This window comes from Xenopus tropicalis, chromosome 5 (assembly GCF_000004195.4).
Source record: "Xenopus tropicalis strain Nigerian chromosome 5, UCB_Xtro_10.0, whole genome shotgun sequence".
In the NCBI taxonomy this organism is placed as follows: domain Eukaryota; kingdom Metazoa; phylum Chordata; class Amphibia; order Anura; family Pipidae; genus Xenopus; species Xenopus tropicalis.
This window is the reverse complement of record NC_030681.2, coordinates 105511840-105533950: the sequence shown is the minus strand read 5'-3', so window position 1 is coordinate 105533950 and position 22111 is coordinate 105511840. Positions and strand designations below refer to the sequence as shown.

The window sequence follows — 22111 nt, the reverse complement described above, 5'->3', positions numbered from 1 at the left end:
GGACAGGGAAGCTGGTCAGAGTTGATGGGAAGATGGATGGAGCCAAATACAGGGCAATCTTGGAAGAAAACCTCTTGGAGTCTGCAAAAGACTAGACTGGGGCGGAGGTTCACCTTCCAGCAGGACAACGACCCTAAGCATAAAGCCAGGGCAACAATGGAATGGTTTAAAACAAAACATATCCATGTGTTAGAATGGCCCAGTCAAAGTCCAGATCTAAATCCAATGGAGAATCTGTGGCAAGATCTGAAAACTGCTGTTCACAAACGCTGTCCATCTAATCTGACTGAGCTGGAGCTGTTTTGCAAAGAAGAATGGGCAAGGATTTCAGTCTCTAGATGTGCAAAGCTGGTAGAGACATACCCTAAAAGACTGGCAGCTGTAATTGCAGCAAAAGGTGGTTCTACAAAGTATTGACTCAGGGGGCTGAATAATTACGCACACCCCACTTTGCAGTTATTTATTTGTAAAAAATGTTTGGAATCATGTATGATTTTCGTTCCACTTCTCACGTGTACACCACTTTGTATTGGTCTTTCACGTGGAATTCCAATAAAATTGATTCATGTTTGTGGCTGTAATGTGACAAAATGTGGAAAAGTTCAAGGGGGCCAAATACTTTTGCAAGCCACTGTATATATTCACTGAGGGTGTATCTGTAAAATGGGGAGTGGTTTAATGGGAGCATGTCTCCCAAAGTGGGCGTGGTCTAACAATATTGTTCCTGTCCCCCAGTCTGAAAATCTGGTCACCTTAGAGTACATGAGGTTTCTTTTCCCCTTTCAGTGTTTAGTTTTCTGAACCATACTATGTTTAAAGTTTTAACCACCCTGGTACAATGTTTTATAGATTGTAAATGTATTTTTTTAAGAAATCCCACTTTCCCAAGCATTTTGAGTAAAATTATATTAAATAATAAAAAGGCAGTTATTTGCTTAAAGGAAAATTATACTGCCAGAATGAATACTTAACCAACAGATGTGGGAGTAACAACATAGAACTTTGTCTATTAATTGGCTAATGTGTCCTAACATGTATGTGTGTCCTTGGTTTGTGTGCACTATGAATTGTATGATCCCAGGGGGCGGGACTAAAATGGCAATTTTCTATTTAAAGTAGGATTACCCAATGGCACATATTACTAAAAAAGTATATATTTTTTTATAAAAATGGCTTATTTAGATAAAGCAGGGCATTACATATAAACTGTTTTATGCAATATATTTTTATAGAAACCTACATTGTTTGGAGGTATAGTTTTCTTTTAATGTACAAGGGACATACAATGAGACATTTAAAGGCTTATTTATGAGCACAACCATAGTTGCAGTCATACTGAGATGAACGCAGTTGTTGCGCTAATTGATGCCATTCATTAAGGGTACTTGCATCCAAAAAAGCTCCTTACACTAGCACACTATGGTCCCGAGCATCATTGTGCCCCATCACTTTAACTGGATGAATCAGATCTAAGCACGCCAGCTGATGCAGGGCAACCAAGGTGGCGGTAGCTCAAGGATTCCCACAGCCTCCAGCATCAATATGTGCAGAGGAATGGTGTGGATATAATTTTGATACTGAAAATAATGGCATCTGTTCTTTCAGGGCAATTGCAGCTAGATTGTGCCAAGGTGCAGACGAGCTTGAACGTTCTGAACACTGCATTCTATGTTAAAAAAACATGGTGAATTGACTGCAAAATTGCAGGCAAGCAGTGATGTATTTGCTGAATTCAGATCCCAACAGACACGAGGGCACATGTATATTATCCAGATTTACACTCACATGCACACACATATTAACTGTACACCAACTATCATACACAAACAAGCAAAAACTACATCCAGTCAGACTTCCCATGCAAATGAAGAGGCTGTGCTTGTATTTAGCATTAGTACAAGTATGTGAGTGAGAACTAAATACAGAAAGAAGTGATATTTCCTGCCACACTGCTGTGCCAGTCTTCTGAGAAAGGTACACAATACTCTGAGATTAAATGACAGAGCAATACGCCTTGCTTAATCCTGGGGAAGATAACGAAATGGTGAGTTTTATTCCTTTACCAACTTCTTTATGATGTGGCAAATACTGTCAAAATATTATTCTAATGTTTACACAATATTGAAGCAGAAATATGGAAAAGTAATAATACAGAAGATTGAAAAAAAAATGTAGAGGAAGCCTAAACTTAGAACTCTGGTGAAAACATGGTCTCTAAAGTCAGGACAAAAAAGAGGGGGAACCTGCAAGTGCAATGTGCAAAGTGCACTTTTGGATGCCACTGACATGTTTTTTTCCCACAATGCAGCTTTTTTGGCCATAATTCCAGGGTAATTCTGTGGTTTTGAGGGAGCCATGCTGCTGAAACAGTTGCAGCCTATGCATGCTTTGCTGCAAATTGGACAGAATTGTGCTGAAAATTTTGTGGCATTTGGTGTCAAAATGATGCCTGCACCCATTTCTTCAGGCTTAAATCTGCTTTGACAATGTACACAGGCTGCTCTGGGAACAGCTACCATCACATTTACAGGTAGTTATTTCCCAGAATTCTGGTGTCATTTTGGATTGAAATGTACAATTATCTTCATGCACCTATCAGTTATATGTCTGATAAACCAAAATAGACACAACTGTGTGTTCTTACTTTGCCAATTGGCTCAGTGGCTCTGAAAATATTCTAAGTCTGCCTAGCATAATTTCTGGTGTTTGGTGAGGGATTTGTGCACCCTATCCTTTTGGCGCATGTATGCTGTGCCTATTGTGGAAGGGCACTGAGGGAACCCTGGACCTACTGCCTGGTAATGAAGTAGTGATAGATATAGGATTCTCCTGTGTCAACAGGTGCAGCTGCACTTGATTCGGAATGGAAGGCAGGAAGGACTGAGCGGCACAGAGTGCACTACATGGAAGTGTGAAAAGCACAAGTTGCTCACTGCATTTGCAGATGTAAATAAGCCCTGGAAACTCATTTGTCAGTGATTTGCCCTAGATGGAGTACTAATTCCTTCTGGCTCCAAAACATCATCTGGATGAAGAGTATATTAAAGGGCATATTTCTTTTATCATACCTAAACACAGTACAGATTTTTCTCACCATAATTTATTAAAATAAATAAAAGTATTGCCATAAAAAACCTGCCAAAATGCCACAGAAGTTGATGTGACATGTACCTTCAGCATTCAAACCATTTTGATTGGAGTTAAACCAATCTGTCCCTACGACTATTAATATCAGTAGCCAGTGTTTGCACCTTAAGGTGTAACCTCTTTTCTTTGAAGCTTGGAACCCATTTTTTTGTGCTTTTGTACCTTTCCTCCTATTTGATTAATGAGCCTCTAAAACAGTTGTTTGCAGAAATGGTCAATCCACCCTCAATATTTTTTTTCCATAAATTCACAGGAGCTGTTTGGATACAAAACTGTCAGATGGCGACAAGCTCTCTCTATTATTGGATATTTCTGTTCTCTTGGGTTTCTACGAATTCTCTTTTACTGGAAGCCAGAAGTTGATGTTTGGTGTCAGTGTACTCCTTGTACCTTGGAGGAAGCTAATGTTGTATTACTTAGAACCACTGTAAGTATTATATAAAATCCCTCATATTTAACCTCCTCAACAATCTTCCATTCAACATGCCCACTTGTGACACCAACTGCCTTGAAGTCCTTTTGGGTTACAGTTCATCCTCTGAAGCCCCTCTTTGGTACATAGGGCTCCACATTACACCACAAACTGACCCATGCCAACACCACCAAAGAAGGTACAATACTGTCATAGATTATATGCCAAAATTATAGCAGTTTGAGACCCAACTGTGTCCAATTTTTGGGGGAAGGACAGATCTTTCCGAGCTTTTATCTATTTCCGCACGTTAGGTGTTTTGTTAGAGGTTGTTTAGGGTTTTTTCTCAGTCAGAACTCTTTTGTCTGCCAACTAAATTAGCCATATACTGTCCTTGGCATTAATATGCTATTTTACAAAAACTGATTAATTCCCTCTTCATTCTGTACCTACACTAATTGGCATATCATAAGGCTACTGTGTTGTCAAAGAAGGAAAGGATAGCTTACTGTTACTGACTATAAATTTGGTTGAAAATGCACCAGAATCACATGACTCGATAATAATACCTAGGCCCATGTGTACCAAAAAAGTGGCTATAACATTATTTAAAATTAAATAAGTGCTTCCCAGTTTTATTTCCTCACACTAAACCATATATGTGTATATATGAGAATAAAGCAAGTTTAATATAATTTACTATTATATAAGTGAAAATAATATAAATTACTATTATATAAGCAAAAATAAGTGGAAATATAGAAAACTAACTCAGCATGATATGATTTATTGTAGCTTAGGTATACAGTAGATAGTAGATTTTTTTCTGGCTAGAAATCTAGTACATTTATTTTTTGCAGGATGAATTAAGGCAATACTCAAAGAAGAAGTTAATCGAGATTTACCCTCACATACCAGGAGGAAAACCAGACCACCATATACTCACTAATAAAAACTCCATCTTGAGCAAATCATTAATAAAAAGCGAAGGAAAGGTACATTTTTATTTTTATGGTTTCCATAAACAAAAGGGTTATTGCCACATTTACAGATTAGCAGTAAAAGCTAATTAACCAGCTCAGGAATGCTCATTCAGCTCACCAAATCTCTGAACCAGATACTGTATGTATGTAGCTCAGTCTTAATAAAACTGAATAGGAATATTAAGATGAGAGGATAGCAATAGGCTACTGGATGAAACCAAAAACTATAGGTATACATATTGAACTTAAATTTGTGTTAATGAAGAATATATATATATATATACAGTATATATATCATGCTTCCCAATTAATTTAAGCCACCAATAATAAGTATGTCCTTTAATTGCTTTTATTTTTAAAATAAAATTATATATTTTACATTTTGAAAACATTAATTTCAGTTGAGAACTAAACCAGTTATTCAGCAATTCACAATTTATAAATTGGATACAAATAAGACTGAAGGAATCACTTTTTGTTTCCAAAGTTTCCTGAAGTTGCCTTGTGAGGAACCTTCAGGCTACTTTGCGCTGCACATGTCTAACCACCGCAAACCAACATTATTACTGTTTCAAAGGGAACTATGGATGTTTTGTTGCCCACAGTAGTGCAGAAGAAAGAAACGCTATCAGTTGTGTTTTGTCATGTAAGATTAGATATGAAAGAGAGTTAACTCTATAAATTGCCATTATATAAGCCAAAATAACTGTAATATTTTTAATAACATAGTTTCGGTGTGTGAAAGTACAAAAAATTCGTTATGTGTGGAATACAACTGAGAGGAGGTTTCAGAGAACTGGGTAAGTGTATCATAACAGCACCAGTTGCTTTTGAAAACCAAATTCATGCAACAAGGATGATTATTATTTTATGCCTTTTTACAGAATTCTGGAGGAGGAGCTTTCTTGCTTAGATATACACACACAGTTTGGTTCTGGTCTAACCCCTGAAGAGCAAGAGATTAGGTAATGTTATGTCAAGCATCAAGCAATGAAATGGGCAGACACACACACAAAGGAAAAATTGAACATTGTATGAAAACAGAATTCATTTTGAAATAACGTGATTATGAAATCTTTGTAAATTCCTTAAAACAATAGTACCTCAATGAATTTTATATGTTTATGGCATTCTCTTATCACCAAGGGTGCATCTTTATAGTGAAAAAACCTAATTCTGGTCAGTTTTCATGATAACTATATTCTTCAATATCTATTAGTTTGGTTTCTTTTTAGTAGTATGCCAAAATTTAAATGCAGTCTTTACCAAAAATGTATAAAGACATAATATATATTTTTTGGTTTTTTTGAGTCTGAGAACAAAAGGCTATACTGTAAAATACCGTTGGCTTTTGCAGGCATGTGTCCTGCAGCAATAGGACCTAACATAGGAGCTGATTCACTAAAGGGCGATAAAATGAGTGCTATTTATAGCATGCGTTAAAAATGTTATCACTTCTTATTTTTTGCAAGTTAACGATCGACAAGGACACTTGTCTGAATTAAGAAGCAATGTTCTTGGCGTTATTTATCTGGCGATGAGCGATTTTAAGCAATATTTTAATGCATGCGCGATAATTTCCGCCCGCGTGCGATATTTTTTGCCGCACTTGATATTAGTGCACACTATTACGCACATAGCAGTTACTTTCTGAAAACTACTGTTCTGAAAATTACCATTTCCCTGAAAACACAAGCATGCATCACTCTAGGAAGGTCACATACTTGAAAAAATCCGACTGCAAACTCCATCTTGTCACCACCGCCTACTCCTGGGAGGCGTTAAGTTTCACAGTAATTAACGCTTCATAGGTGTTTGTGAATCATAGTGTGCTTTTTAACGCATGCGTTATGAGTGATAACACATGCAAAATTACGTTGATGAATCGGTACTTATTTATCTCATGCTTTTTAATGCAAAAAAGTATGCAATAAAAAAATCTCCATTATTAAAGATTCTATATCATAACATGCAGATACAAGGTTTAATTTACTAACAAGTGGCACAGTGTAAAGGGCGCCTTTATCCACTGTGATTGTATCCACTGCTACTTTATAAAAACTTGTACCCTCTATAAAAAAAACAGGTGGCATAAGGGTAGCCTAAGACAGGTTAAATACAGGGATCCTTTGTACTTAAAAAGCATAGGTCCCTTTATAACTACAGGTTAACAGGGGCTGTCACTGCACCCACAATGAAGCTTGCTATGATGTGGCAGAAAGCCTGCTTCGGTGCTTCCACAAGGAGGAGGAGGGGCGCAGTGTAAAGGCAGAGCCCTAGTACAAATTTTGCACTAGGGGTTTCTATGCCAGTGCCTTCAGCATCATACATCAAAAGAGGTGTAGGTGTTAGAAATGGAAAATAAAAAAAAACACATTGTTTATCCCTTTTTAGAAAATATTCATATGAAAAGAACATATGTATAAGTATATAATGTATAAGAGCACATAACTATCCTAGCCTAACAAAGATATCAGAGGACCAGTATAGATATTCCAATCTCAGAATAAATAATCAAGAATTATGATGGGCTGTCAAACCATGGAAATAACAATGTACAGAAACCTCTTGATTGCACAATGATGTCTCAAAATGGACAGGTTAGCTATGAGAAAACTAATGGCATTAAAATGTTCTAACTAATATTTAAACTTGTAAGTCACCTGGTTATAATATTCTTGTGGTTTAAAATTCTAGATTTCTCTTTTTGTGTTTTTGTATATAGGAAACAAGTTTGTGGTCTTAACACGATTGATGTGGAAATTAAGCCAATTTGGGTTTTGCTCTTCAAAGAGGTGAGCTTTCACATGTAATAAATAATATTTCTTGTTCAGGGGGAAATGCAGGGCTTCCCCTGGGAAAATGCCAATGCTAAGTAGCTGTCATAGCTGTGGTTCTATGTTTCTGCTGAATTGTGATTACAGATATACTACACTAGATAGGAAGTAGTTGAGAAAGTTAAACAAAAACACAGCTAAAGGAAATGTACAATAAGGGGCACATTTACTAATCCACGAATCCGAATCACGAATGGGAAAAAATCGCATTGGAAACGAAAATTTCGGAAGATCGAAAATATCACGAAAATGCTTATGAAAAAATCGTTTTAGTTACGATAATATCGTATTGGCGATCTGAAAGTCATGAAATTTTCGTACCGAACAATTGTAAACAACGGTAAAACCTTTCCGTTTTTTTTGTGCAAATGTCCGAAAAAGTCGTCCGCCGTACGAAAAAGTTGTGCACTGTACAAAAAAGTCGTGCAGACGCCCGAAAAAATCGGCGAAAATACGCTCAGAGCGTTCGCATGAACGCTCGAGCATTCGTGCTTTTATAAATGTGCCCCTAAGTGAACAAGCATCTATCATTCTCTAAAAAATTGCCCTGTGATAGCAAGTAGATAGAGTCATACATGCATCCAAAGAATTGTTGCTGTATAGTGTGCAGTAGCAGGTACAAGATAGTTATTTATTTATTGAAACTTCAAACATACAGATGCCTTCCTTTTTATAACTGACCTGTTCACACACCTACATTTTCCTTAAGTATGCACAAATTAATCCCTTGCACTAAAGATTAGAATCATTCCCAAAGTTCTCAAATGTACAAGATTAACAGAAATGAGATGTAAACATGAAAGTCTAAAAGAGCAGCCAGGTCTGATCCCTGGATTTACTTACCTGTTGAAATAATACATTTTTAAATAAAGATGATTTCCACACATGTACACATCCACATACAAGTAAATATACTACTCTCATCTTTTCAGTTAATCAATCTTTTCATTTGCTATAGGAGATTTTTAATGCAAACCAATAACATCTCTGCTATAAACAATAACAGTAAGATTAATGTTATGGAATTGCAAGAACATAACATGGTGAAGATTTTGGCTGCAATGGTAATAAGATTTCTAAGATTTATTTCCTTTATCTTTTGTTTTACAGATTTTTAATCCATTTTATATCTTTCAAGCCTACACTTTATGTATGTGGATTTCTTGCGGCTATTTAGAATACAGCTTTGTCATTTTAGCCATGACTATTTTATCCATTATCGCAACTGTATATAATCTGAGAGTGGTATGTACAAAGGCCTCTGTCTATATTACTATATTGCATTTTCACCAGAAAAAGGTAACTATACTTGTCTCTTACTCCTCTAGCAATCAGTAAAACTGCACAAAATGGCCAAGTCCTCTAGCAGTATTATGGTTAAAGCTCTTCGAAGAAATGGAGGTAAACAAAAATGGAAAGAAATGTAATGTTTTTAAAGTATGACCTACATTTTCTCAACATTCAAAAGGCTTACGAGATGCAGTATTTAAAGGAACAGTAACACCAAAAAATGAAAGTGTATAAAAGTAACTAAAATATAATGTGCTGCTGCCCTGCACTGCTAAAAGTTGTGTGTTTACTTCAGAAAGTCTACTATAATTTATATAAATAAGCTGCTATGTAGCCATGGAGGCAGCCATTCAAAGGAGAAAAGGCACAGGCACATAGCAGATAACAGATAAAACACTATTGTATTCTACAGAACTTATCTGTTATCTGCTATGTAACCTGTGCCTTTTCTCCTTTTTTCCAGCTTGAATGGCTGCCCCCGTGGCTACACAGCAGCTCATTATATAAATTATAGTAGTGTTACTGTAGCAAATACACCAGTTTTACCAGTGCAGGGCAACAGTGCATTATATTTTTATTACTTGAAAACTCTTTCATTTTTTGGTGTTACTGTTCCTTTAAAGTTATTCTCTAACACAGCTTTGCATAATACTGATATTGCACTTAGGAGACCAACCCCTATATGTAATAAAAGGCACAGATGCAATAGCCCATAGCAACCAATAAGATGGTTGCTTTTAAACAGGTGACCAGTAAATGTTACTTGCTCATTGGTTGCTATGGGTTACTGCACTTGGGCAAGGTTAATGCATTTTATTACATAACCCCTCAAGTGGGCTAATAATTAGTAGTATTTTCAATAGTTCAGTGGAGTGTGAGGAAGGGGTTCTAAACTCAATAACATTTATAATGCCTACTTGACCTTCCTATACATTCTGTCATTAGATTTTGCCAGGAAAACAGTACTTTTGTTTGTGTTATCATACCCATGTCTAGTATTTCATTGATTATAATTTTGTGTTTACACAGGTATGCCACACATTACATGTGTCCATTGTAAATCAGCCAGGTAGCAAAGGGAAATGTGTATGGCTAGGTTATATTCCTGCAAACAGGTTTATCAGAGTTAATGTTAATATAAGCAAACAAGAGTAAATATATTAATGGCAACAACATATGTAGCCACCCCCTCAGACAACAAAACGTTTGAATATACCTTTTATTCCAAATTAATGGTAAATACTTTCCCACAATCAAGACCAGAGTGCTGCATGTTAACTGTTTTACATGTGGCAATTCCGTATTTTTCTGGATTAGGAGGTATTTTTGAATACTTTGTCGTCCATGGAAGAGGCAGTCTTCCACAGGCAACAAAGCGCTCCATGTGACATTGGCATAAAAGTAGCAAAGTCACCTTCATCTCTAATGTTTTAGATTTATTATTGAAATACAAATATATACACAAAGTTAAACATTTAAAAAACACTGTTTAAATATTGTTGGGTACGGCAGTTATTATTTTTAGGGCAATATCCAGCTCATAAGCAGAAGATAATATCAAGGTTATTTTATCCTGAACTTTTACCTAGGGAATTCTAAACATTTTTCAGTTGCTGAACATTGCCGTTTCCATGGACTCATGCAAGGTGTATGCCAAAAATGGGCTCCACCATCATAACCAATATAAAACAATTCTACAATAGTGCTAATGTCTAACTAACTTGTGTCTCAAACAGTCATCCTATAGCTAGTGCTCACTACAGCTAATTTTTTAAATAAACGATTGCCTATTTTTTATTTCAATTGTTCAAATAAAATTGTTCTTATTGTATATTTTATATTTTACATAGAGCTTGAAGAAGTAAAATCGAAGTGTTTGGTCCCAGGAGATGTAATTAATCTAGCAGGCAATAAGCTGTTCTTACCTTGCGATGCAATTTTAATTAATGGAGGCTGCACCGTAAATGAAGGAGCATTGACAGGTACAGTATTTAAGGCAGACATATATCCATCAATAGGGAATTAGCCCAGCCACATATGGATTACCATAAAGAATCAATATTACATTCCCAACTAGGACTTAACTGCTATTCAGATGTATGGCTCTCCCACCCTATGAAGCCTGTATGTCAGGCATCCCCAGCCTTTCTTACTCGTGAGCCACAGTCAAATATAAAAAAACTTGGAGAGCAACACAGGCACCATAAAAGTTCATGGAGGTGCCAAATAAGGGCTAAGATTGGCTATTAGGCAGCCTCTATGCTATCAGCTTACAGGAGGCTTTATTTGGTAGTAAATCTTGTTTTTATTCAACCAAAAATTGCCACCAAGTAAGGAATTCAAAAATAACTACCTGGTTTGGGGGCACTGAGAGCAACATCCAAGGGGTTGGTGAGCAACATGTTGCTCACGAGCCACTGGTTGGGGATTAGAGATGTAGCGAACTGTTCGCGGGCGAACTGATTCGCACAAAAATTAGGTGTTCGCAAGTTCGCGAACTTTTAGCGATGTTCGCAATTTTGGGTTCGCCTTAGCTGGAGCCAAATTTTGACCTCTCACCCCAGAGCCAGCAGATACATGGCAGCCAATCAGGCAGCTCTCCCTCCTGGACCACCCCTGGACCACTCCCTTCCATATATAAACCGAAGCCCAGCAGCCATTTTACATTCTGCCTGTGTGTGTTTGATGAGTTAGCATAGGGAGAGAACTGTGCAGGGATTTGAGGGACAGTTTAGGTAGCTTTGCTGACTAGTAATCTACTTTCTACTGCTCAGTATGTAGCTGCTGGGGACAGCTGTCCTGCTGATCTCATCTGCTGTAACCCAATAGTCCTTGTAAAAGCAGTTTATTACACAAGTTTAGGAATGTAGTGTGATTTCTGCCCTTTACAGCACAAAACGCAACGCTGTGTCAACAACGTATTTTTCAGAGAAATTTTTGCTTGATCCCCCTCCTGCATGCCACTGTCCAGGTCGTGGCACCCTTTAAACAACTTTAAAATCAGTTTTCTGGCCAGAAATGGCTTTTCTAGGTTTTAAAGTTCGCCTTCTCATTGAAGTCTATGGGGTTCGCAAAGTTCGCAAAAGTTCGCACTTTTTGGCAGAAGTTTGCGAACGGGTTCGCGAACTTTTTTTGTGAGGTTCGCAACATCTCTATTGGGGATCACTGCTGTATGTCCATAACCAAATTCTCCTTTAAATTCAGTGAGGAACAACTCACCAGTCCACTCTTCTGTTAACCAAAGATGACCCAGAATGGTGTGCAACCCACACATTCTAGTTCCAAACTGCAGGTAATATCCCCCAATCCCCCTTGAGTGTGTTCTACAGAACAATAGATTGGTGTATTGTTTCCTTTTGATTGTAATATCCTATGTGGTAGGTTTTTACCTGTCCTGTCAAGGAGATTAGTCGCCCGCAGTGATGAAGATTTATTGCGGGTGACTAATCTTGAACTTTAAGGGCCTCATTTTTAGTAAAAGGAGACATGTTTCCTCCCTAATAATTTTTGTCTAATTGTGCCTGCTGGGCACTCTATGCACAAGCTATGTAGCAAAGCAAAATAGAAAGTCACCCCTTTTAGTAAATGGAACATCAGGCAAGTGGATTATAGACACCCCTCAGTTGCTTTAGATTAGCATTTCTGTGAGTGACAATCAGGTTAAGATTTTAAAAAGAACACAAAAGTTTGATAGCTTGATTTTCAAAAGGCTGTGCATTCTTTTACTTTTTTACTTTCTATATATCCACACTTATTGGCCTACAAGAAACAAGCACATATATCTCAGTAAGCAAAGTCCTAATCTGTTTAAAAGCACATGAGGTCATTAAAATATGTTTTATTTTTCTTATTGCTAGGGGAAAGTATTCCGGTCACAAAGATCCCCTTACCTCACACAGAGGGCACTGTGCCATGGAAACTCCAGTGTGGAGAAGACTACAAGAGACACGTTCTGTTTTGTGGAACAGAGGTCATTCAGACAAAGGCACATGGTCCGGATCTGGTAAAGGCTGTTGTACTACAAACTGGTGAGTTTCCAGTCTTTAGTTATCTTTCAGATGTTACTTCAGCCTAATCTACCTACCTATATTAGGTGTAAGTCAGGTTTCTGCCTACTTGGTAAATGCCAAACAACAGATTAATAAGATAAGACAAGTAAATCTGCAACAAACAGCACATAGGTGGGCTGTAAGTGCTTGGCTCTCCTGTAGCAAGTGATATGCAAACCTAATGGTTCTGCCATTTTCCCTCTGATCTGACCCCTGTGAATATAATTGTGCCAGGTACATGCAGTCCTCTGTTCAGATGAACACATACAGATCTTTGTCCTTCATTCTAGGAATGCAAAAAGCTGTGCTTTGGGGCACAATCCATGGGGCAGGGGTCACTTTGTACTTGGCCCTGCACTTTGCAAATGACCTAAAGGGAGGTATTTCTTACTTTTCACTCAAGGTTAATATAAATAGAGCTTTATGTGTTAAAATCTGTTACAAGATTTCACATCTTCTTAGACATGTCTTTGACTTTTTTACTTAAATATGTTTGCATACAAACAAATATGTTCAGAGGTGATAGTTTATTTATGTTGCGTCAAACCTTTAAATTACATCACTTTGTAATTATAAAGTAGCAAGAGCTACTTAAAGTTATGTTATCTCTAGGGTGTACAATAATATTTGTTTGTATTTAGGATTTAATACAGCAAAAGGAGATCTGGTGAGAGCCATTCTGTATAACAAGCCTGTAAATGTAAAGCTACATAGAGAGGCCATTAGGTTCCTTCTTGTACTTGTGGGAATTTCTTTGTGTGGAGTTATATACACAGCCGTTATCTACACACTTAATGGGGTAAGTCCAATTGTCACATAACCTAAGATTATTATTGTTTGCTGTTAGGCTGATAACACACAAGGCTGATTCTTGGCCTGCGGAATAGAGCTGGCCAAGAATCAGCCTCATGTGGCATCAGCCTAACAGCAAACAATAATAATTGTCTAGCTGTGTAGATGGTATAGATGTGCTAAACGTGTTTGTCATGTGATTTTTTTGTCGCCCCGTTTTGACGCGTCCACAGCCTTCTTTGACGCGAATCCTTTTTGCTGCAACCGCGCCCTTTTTGACACGCGACAAATCTTTCAGATGCGAATTTTCTCAGAAGTTCCGCGAAACAATTTACCAATGGCGAACTCTGGAAATTCGCTGTGAATCTTGCCTGCCGAAAACATTCACTCATCACTAATAGAGAGAAATTAGTGATTTTTGTATCATCTTAAGTACTTAAACATTAGTATTTTATACAGCTTGTCTGTTCCCTTCTGTTTAAATTTTGACCCTACTGGAGCTTCAATAGTAGCCCCCATAGCTGCACAGTAGGATTCATATAAACTTTATGAAAAACACACACAATTGATACTAGTGCTGGGAAACAGAACTAAAAAGTTGAAGGGCTGAGGCACTTGATGGACATGCCATCCTGATCCCCCTTACTTTTCCAATGTGTCTGTTCTCCCTCCCTGTGTCTCATTCCTAGTTCATTGACTCTTTCTCCTGCCCCAACGTGCCAGTCCCTAGTCCTTTCCCCATAACAATCTCCTCCAAAGTTTCATTTGCTTATTCTTTACAGCCCCAGGCCCTTGGCACAGTGGATGGAACATTCCACTTACTCTTTTAAGTAAAAATTCATATCCTTCTCTTTCCTCAGTTGGCTGAAAAGATATGCCACTTTTTCCCTTAGTGGATATGCAGCTGATACGATGAGCAGCCACTGATCTGGGGGGCAGGGCACACAGCACCTGTCAGGATTACTAGCAGAGCTAGATGATCTGACACTAATAGCACAGAATTATCTCACCATGTTGCTCCTGCAGTTCTACTATGTTCCACAGCTGAGAGCACACTCACATCTATAGCATGATCATAATGTAGAAAAAGCACAGGCCACTGCAGTTCTTTGCTGCAAAGGAATGATTTATTTAATATGACGTTACGGACCTCAAGTGATGCTTTTTAAAGTTGGATGTTTGTCTTGGTAGGGATTGGGTACACATTGTCTTTTTTATAGTCTAACCATTAACATAAAAAACTTACACTATGGAACTTTATTTAGCTAATAATTACATTTTGTCTCTATTCTTACATCTAGGCCACCATACATAATACAGTGCTGATGTCATTTCTAATGTTAACCTTAGCGGTTAATCCTGCACTACCGGCTTCTCTGACGCTGGGTCTTCTCTATGCTCAGACAAGGCTGAAGAAACTGGGAATATTCTGCATTAGCCCCCAAAGGATCAATATTGCTGGGCAACTGAACCTTGTCTGTTTTGATAAAGTAAATACAACTTTACATTGCAAATGATATTTCTTCTTAATCTATGTATGAATCTGTCTGTCTATCTGTTGATCAATCGGCTAACCAGTCCATCATCTATCTTTTCGTTTATACTATTTCAGACAGGTACTCTAACAGAAGATGCTTTAGATTTACATGGTATTGCTCCTTCTGATGGAGGCAGGCAAGTTATTTCCTTTTAAATATGTCTTTTTTTTAATGAACCCTGGTTTGTTATTTTGGTTATTTAGCAAGTATTTTTGAGAGTGATGGGGTATATTTATCATGCTGTGGAGTAAAACTTTGACTTTCTGAAATTGAATTGCCCTGGGCTTCACTCCACTTTTTACACAGCTTGATAAATATATAGGGGTGTATTTATCATACTGTGTAAAAAGTGAAGCATTACAGGCGATATCGCCCAGGGCAACCAATCAGCAATTAGATTTCAACAGTTAGAAAATAAAAGCAAAGCATATGATTGGCTGCTATAAACAACATCACCGGTGATGTTTTACTTCCCTTTTTACACAGCATGATAAATATACCCCTTAGTCTTTCAAGATTGTTTTCTCTTGCCAATCTTCTCACAGTCTCCCAGCTGCACATGATATCACAGAATGCTAAAACAGATATCGCCTGCTAGTGTATTATTTCAAATACACTTAAGTTAACACCCCATATTTAGTCAATTGAGATCAGTCACATAAAATGCACCAGTTTGCAAGGCTACTGTTCCATTAAAGAGGTATGCTCCCCTCATGGCTCTGCCTGTACCTGTGACGTCACTTTCACCTGACACGTTTTGCTGACCAATCAGCACTATCTGTTTGGATTATAAAAAGAAAAATACACTTTGGCATTTTCTATAGTGTATTTGAAATACTACACTATAATAGTTCCTAATTTCTCTGTTGATCAATTTTAGTATTCTTTATTATTTTGGTTGTTGAGCTAGATCCAAATACAGGTATGGGACCTGTTATCCAGAATGTTTGGGACCTGGGATAAGGGCTTTTTTTTCCATAATTTGGATCTCCATATTTTTAAGTCTACTTTAAACATTAATTAAAGCCAGTAGAATTGTTTTGCCTCCAATAAGGATTCATTATATCTTAGTTACCATTAAATACAAGATACTTTTTTATTAATACAGAAAAAAAGGAAATCATTTTTAAAAATGAGAATTATTTGCTTATAATGGAGTCTATGGGAGATGGCCTTCCAGCAATTCAGAACTTTTTGGAAAACAGGCTTCAGGATAATGGATTGAATTCCTGTAGGCAATAAGTAGGAATGTAAATACACAAGGGCCGGTTTAATACAGATTTACTAACTATGGGTAAAAAAAAATCCAGATCATGTCAGATTTCAGAAGCTCTATTTCAAGCTCTAGCAATTTGTTCCATCACAGAAAAAGTGTTTCTGTATCATAAAAGGGGAAACAAAGGACCATACCAATCTTTGCAAAATATGTTATCCACCAACCTTTTTCTTTGGGCACTTTTCTCTACTCACCAGAAGATTCACACTTTTCCCTGCCTGGTTCATTATTGCTAAAAATATATGAAATTGGTATGACAGACAAGGTATTTACACCCAATGATGGCCCGCTGATTTTGTAGTGTGCTTGAGCTCAGTCAAACTCATTCTGATAAACTGAAAACTATTAATCATAACTATGATTAAATAAGAGAAAGTCTGAAAGACTGTGGGACTATTCTTTACCTCTAGCTTTCAGGATATACATTTATTCACCTCTGGAGAAACCTTACCATGGGGACCTGTGCTTGGAGCTATGGCAAGCTGCCACTCTCTCATTATGCTGGATGGGGAGATACAAGGAGACCCACTGGACATAAAGATGTTTGAAGGAACAGGCTGGGTGATTATAACTTTACAAACATATTACATCTCAAATTAGCCTTGATCTGCAAAATTGTTAATATGATTACTGTGTATACAGGTATGGCATACATTATAAGGAAATCTATTATCTAGAAAGCTCTTAATTACAGGGAGACTCCATTTTAAATTATGTAGTTCAAAACTTTAAAACTTATTTCCATTTTCTCTGTAATCACACAACAGTAGCTTGTAGTTGATCCAAACCAAGATATCATAAATCCATATTGGTGGGAAAGCAATCCTACGTGTATTTAGGGTTTAAAAGATTTTTACTAGACTTAAAGTATAGAGACCCAAATTACAGATTGATCCCTTATTCAGAAAACCCCAGGTCTGGAGCATTCTGGATAACATGTCCCATACCTGTATATATCAACATTTTATAAAATATTCAAAAATCTACAATAATTGTAAATCATTGTGCCTAATTTATAAAAACGGTTAATCTGGAAATTACTTACTTACATGAGTCTCAAAGTGGGGGAGTGGGACTGGGTGAAAGTGTGAAGCCCAAGTGGTCATTAAGCATTTTGCACAAAACATTGTTAAAAGGCAAAGGGCCCGATTCACTAAAGTCCGAAATAAGGAGTGCTATTTATAGCATGCGTTAAAAATCTTATCACTTCTTATTTTTCGCTCGATTCACTAAAAGGACACTTGTCATAATTAAGAAGCGATGTTCTTGGTGTTATTTATCTTGCGACGACATATTTTCAAGCAATATATTACGCAGCGCACAACATATTACGCAGCACGCGATATTTTATGCAGAGCGCAATATATTACCCATGTAACCATTACTTTGTGAAGACTACCGTTCTGAAAATTTTGCGCTCTGCGTAAAATATCGCGTGCTGCGTAATATGTTGTGCGCTGCGTAATATATTGCTTGAAAATATGTCGTTGCAAGATAAATAACACCAAGAACATCGCTTCTTAATTATGACAAGTGTCCTTTTAGTGAATCGAGCGAAAAATAAGAAGTGATAAGATTTTTAACGCATGCTATAAATATCACTCCTTATTTCGGACTTTAGTGAATCGGGCCCAAAGTGTTGTTGTTAACAAAATGTTAAATAAAATTGATGCCAATTATTGGTGTAATATTATAGGTGGCCCCCAGGTGTATGTCAGAGGAGGGCAATTGAAATTATTATCTTTGCTAATCTAATTTTAAAGGTTTTTTTTTGTTTAAGGTTGTTTTTTCTTAATGTGTTTAATGATAAATATATATAAAATATTATTTCTGTATATTTAAAATCCAGAGTAAAATATACACTTGAAGGCTGTGCCACTTATACTTGAATAATCTTTCAACAGAAACTTGAAAACCATCCAGCTGATGGAACAAAGGGAGGAGAAACTATTTCATGTACACTGGTAAAACCAGGACCCAGAGCTGGGAAGGCAAGTTCATTAAATCTCTGGTGCTTATTATTAGTTATATAAGATATTTCAACTAAGGTTGCTTCACATTACTGCATTTTATTTATTAGTGATACTTAATATGAGATTATTTTTTAAAACCCCAATCCAGTTATTAGGTTTCTGTTTTATAACTTCAGCTGCAGGTACTGGGTTTCCCAGATCCAGTTAGAGAATGTGCACTAACCACAAACATATTATGCTTAGTGAAATAAAATCTGACTTGATTACTGGGGTTGTTCACCTTTTAATTATCTTTCAGTATGATGTAGAGGGTGATTCTGTAACCATTTGCATTTATCTTAATATTTTTATATGTGTTTTTTTTTAATGATTTAGCTTTTTGTTCAACCACTCTCCAGGTTGGCATTTCAGCAGCTATCTGAAAAAGTATAAAAAAAAAGTAATTTAAAGTAATGAAAAATGATTATAACAATAGAATTGTAGCCTCACTGAGCAATAGTGTATGTGAGGCAAATAATTAAAAAAATATAAAAAATTGAAAAGTTTCTAAGAATTGGCCATTCTATACTTTACTAAAAGTTAACTTGAAGGTGAACCACCCCTTTAAAAGGCAGAGAGATATACAAGCATAGAACAAAAAGTAGTGATGGGCGAAATGTTTCGCCAGGCATGGATACGCTGCGAATTTCCGTGTTTCGCCATTGGCGGATTGTTTCGCAAACGGATGAAAAAATTTGCCGCAGAAAAATTCGGCGTGCGTCCAAAAATTGTCGCGGGTGGCGAAATAATAGCCGCGCGACTAAACAATAGCCGCGGGTGACAAAATAATAGCCGTGCGACGAAACAATAGCTGCGGGCGACAAAATAATAGCGTGCGACGAAATAATAGCCGCGGGCGGCGAAATAATAGCCGTGCGACCAAACAATAGCCGCGGGCGACAAAATAATAGCGTGCGACGAAATAATAGCCGCGACAATTTTTTTTTACGCGCAACATTTCCGCCGTTTCGCGAATTTTTCGCCGTTTCGCAAATCTTTTGAAAGATTCGGTCATCACTACTGATAAGTTATTTGATTTACAATATACTGTAGATACACCAAATGTCTATAGTCACTTGAAGTTTCAGTAGGATTCGCTAATCTGAATAAAAGACAAGAAGCACTGGAAAAAACCCGGTGGAAAAAACCTGGTGGGCCCTGGCAGCCCAGACCTAATCCCTCCCTGGTGTCCCTCCCCGATGCGTTTCACTTACGTGCACTCAGAGGAGGATGTCAGGCGGGGGTCCCTGCGGGGGGTTAGGGGGGCACAGCAGGGGCCCCTAGGGAGATGCGGGGGCCCTGGGCCAGCAGCCCCGGTAGGCCCTGCACCCCCCAGTCCGATCCAAAAGCACTTAGAAAAGTGGACAAAGGAACATTTTATACCATTTACAAAAAGAATATGATTCTGCATTCTGCCCTGGGCCGGCAGCCCCGGCAGGCCCTGCACCCCTCAGTCTGACCCTGAAGCACTTAGAAAAGTGGACAAAGGAAAATTTTATTCCATTTTTAAAAAGTATACGATTCTGTACAAAGCCTTACTTACTGCAGAAAATCGAGGAAACTAAGTAGCAGAATATTGTTCTACTTTAGCTGTTGATTTAGTTAAGGGTTTAGTTTCTTTACCGCTCCCTTTTAATTACATACAATGAACAAAAAAACTGTGAAGTATCCCTCCGGTGAACTGTGTGTGACACACAAACATGCCCTATGGTCCTGCCTATCTAATATAATTATTTGTTGTTGCGGTGTTGTGTATGACCACACCCTTAAATACCACACCCATTTTGCCAAAACATGATAATCGTGGAATGCACAGCCATTCTGGATATTTTACCAAGACATACCCCAGGTGTGCCAGTATAATTACTACAGAAAATGGATAACAAGCATATTAACCCCAAAAGAGACAGTATAATCACTAAATAAAATAGATAATGGGCATTTTTAACCCCAGACGTGCCAGTATAATTACTATGGAAAATGGATAATCAGCATATTAACCCTAGACGTGCCAGTATAATGAGTGTAGAAATGGGCAAATAGCACTTCATTAAAACCATACATTCCAGTAAGACAAACGCAGAAATGAATAGATTGAAAGCATTCCCTCACCTACACTTGCACAAGCAGAATCCCAAAACTAAAGTTCTTCCTGCTGCTCACATTCTGCCTGACTCTCTCTGCCTCCCTCTGCCTGGCTCATGTAAAAAATCCAAAATGGCCATGCGTCCCATAGTGAAACTCAGTGCTATCTTGGATGTTTTTTTGGAGAAGCAGGGCACTGAGAAGAACCGAGAACAAGCAGGGCAACGTGGGACATTTAAACAGTAATCTGGGACAGAGGGCGATGAGCTTTGGGGTATGCAAAATTCTAGGGGCCGGGGTAAATGACCCACCTTGCTGCTATTTGCGGATGCCCATTCCTACAACCTCCCATAACATCTAACTGTGAAAAAAGTCATACTTTACACTATAGTCAACCATTAAAGCGAAATTTCCGGTACTACAAGAGAGTGCACATTCATGTAATGTAAAGTCGTTATGACAATGTGAAAATAATCTCTTTATTTTTGCACCAAAATGCCACATTTAATCAGGTATTAAAAATGTACCATATCCAGTTTAAATTAGCTATGACATGACTATGAACTTTACTTTTTAAAATGTATGTGTTTTATTACAGGTACTGAACCCATCTTCTGCACTGTGGGCTCATGTATATCTGCTGCTACATGTTTTAATAGTACATATAGTGTGTACAGTTTAATGTTAATAAAACATGAAAACTTCAAAGCAAATAATAAGCATGCATTCTGGGTGCATAGTTTCCATATAAAATGTTTGTTTTATCTAGGTGCCTGTGGAAGGGATCACAATTTTGCATCAGTTTCCCTTTTCCTCTTCCCTTCAGCGCATGTCAGTTATTGCACAGATTACTGGAGAGACTGACCTCACAGTGTTTATGAAGGGCGCTCCTGAAATGGTTGTTAAGTTCTGCAAACCAGACACAGGTAATAGAAATTCAGTAAGTTTAAGTTTCAATATGACAAGACAGTAGCATAAACAATTTTATAATCGTTTTATGCAATTGTTTTTAAACATCTCCAAAATAGTTGCCTACTACAGTACATTATTCATCTATAGTATTAAATGTGAAATCTGCTACAGAATTTGATTACTCCTCCCTCATTAGCCTAACAACCTAACAATCCAGCACTTTATGACTGAGACTCAATTTAGCTATCTTTATAATAGGACATTCACACAGGGGTTTGATAAAACCATTTCTTCAATTACTAATTGATCAATAAAATGAATTTGTTATCGGAGTGACGTAAGAGAACTCCGCAAGGCAAAGGAAACAACTGTATACTAATCTAAGGGGCTGAATCATCAAAGTACGAGTTTGAATCCTGAAATGGGTAAAATTCGGAATAGATACGATAATTGCTAATGATCGAAAATGTCACGAAAATGCTTACGAAAAAAACGTATTAGTCTAAAAGTCACAAAATTTTGTAAACGGCGGGAAAACCTTTCTGACTGGTCCTTCTGTGCATGATTTTGGAAGCCTCCCATAGGACTCAATGGCACTCTGCAGCTCCAACCTGCCCCAAGGAAAGTCACGATACCGAAGCTTGACTGAATCCAAAACTTTCATACGATTTTGTCGCGTAAATTTTGACGCACAGTAGGAAAAAGTTGTGCAAATTAGCGAAAAAATCTGCAAAAATACGCACAGTACGAAAACTTAGAAAAAATACGATTTTTTTGT

General features: G+C 37.4%; 1 protein-coding gene across 1 annotated transcript in view; it reads left to right on the top strand.

Annotated features, from left to right (window-relative positions):
- The first annotated feature begins 1903 nt into the window (after positions 1 to 1903).
- Positions 1904 to 22111, top strand: part of atp13a5l.3 (ATPase type 13A5 like gene 3) — a 34731-nt gene continuing 14523 nt past the window's right edge. The window contains exons 1-16 of the mRNA XM_002934047.3: positions 1904 to 2044; positions 3401 to 3574; positions 4420 to 4554; positions 5272 to 5342; positions 5427 to 5507; positions 7268 to 7337; positions 8490 to 8624; positions 8708 to 8780; positions 10520 to 10651; positions 12527 to 12697; positions 13360 to 13517; positions 14812 to 15000; positions 15123 to 15184; positions 16735 to 16885; positions 18229 to 18315; positions 21191 to 21347. Coding sequence (XP_002934093.3) covers positions 1997 to 2044; positions 3401 to 3574; positions 4420 to 4554; positions 5272 to 5342; positions 5427 to 5507; positions 7268 to 7337; positions 8490 to 8624; positions 8708 to 8780; positions 10520 to 10651; positions 12527 to 12697; positions 13360 to 13517; positions 14812 to 15000; positions 15123 to 15184; positions 16735 to 16885; positions 18229 to 18315; positions 21191 to 21347 — 1894 coding nt within the window. The 5' untranslated portion in view covers positions 1904 to 1996. The remainder of the gene's footprint in view (positions 2045 to 3400; positions 3575 to 4419; positions 4555 to 5271; positions 5343 to 5426; positions 5508 to 7267; positions 7338 to 8489; positions 8625 to 8707; positions 8781 to 10519; positions 10652 to 12526; positions 12698 to 13359; positions 13518 to 14811; positions 15001 to 15122; positions 15185 to 16734; positions 16886 to 18228; positions 18316 to 21190; positions 21348 to 22111) is intronic.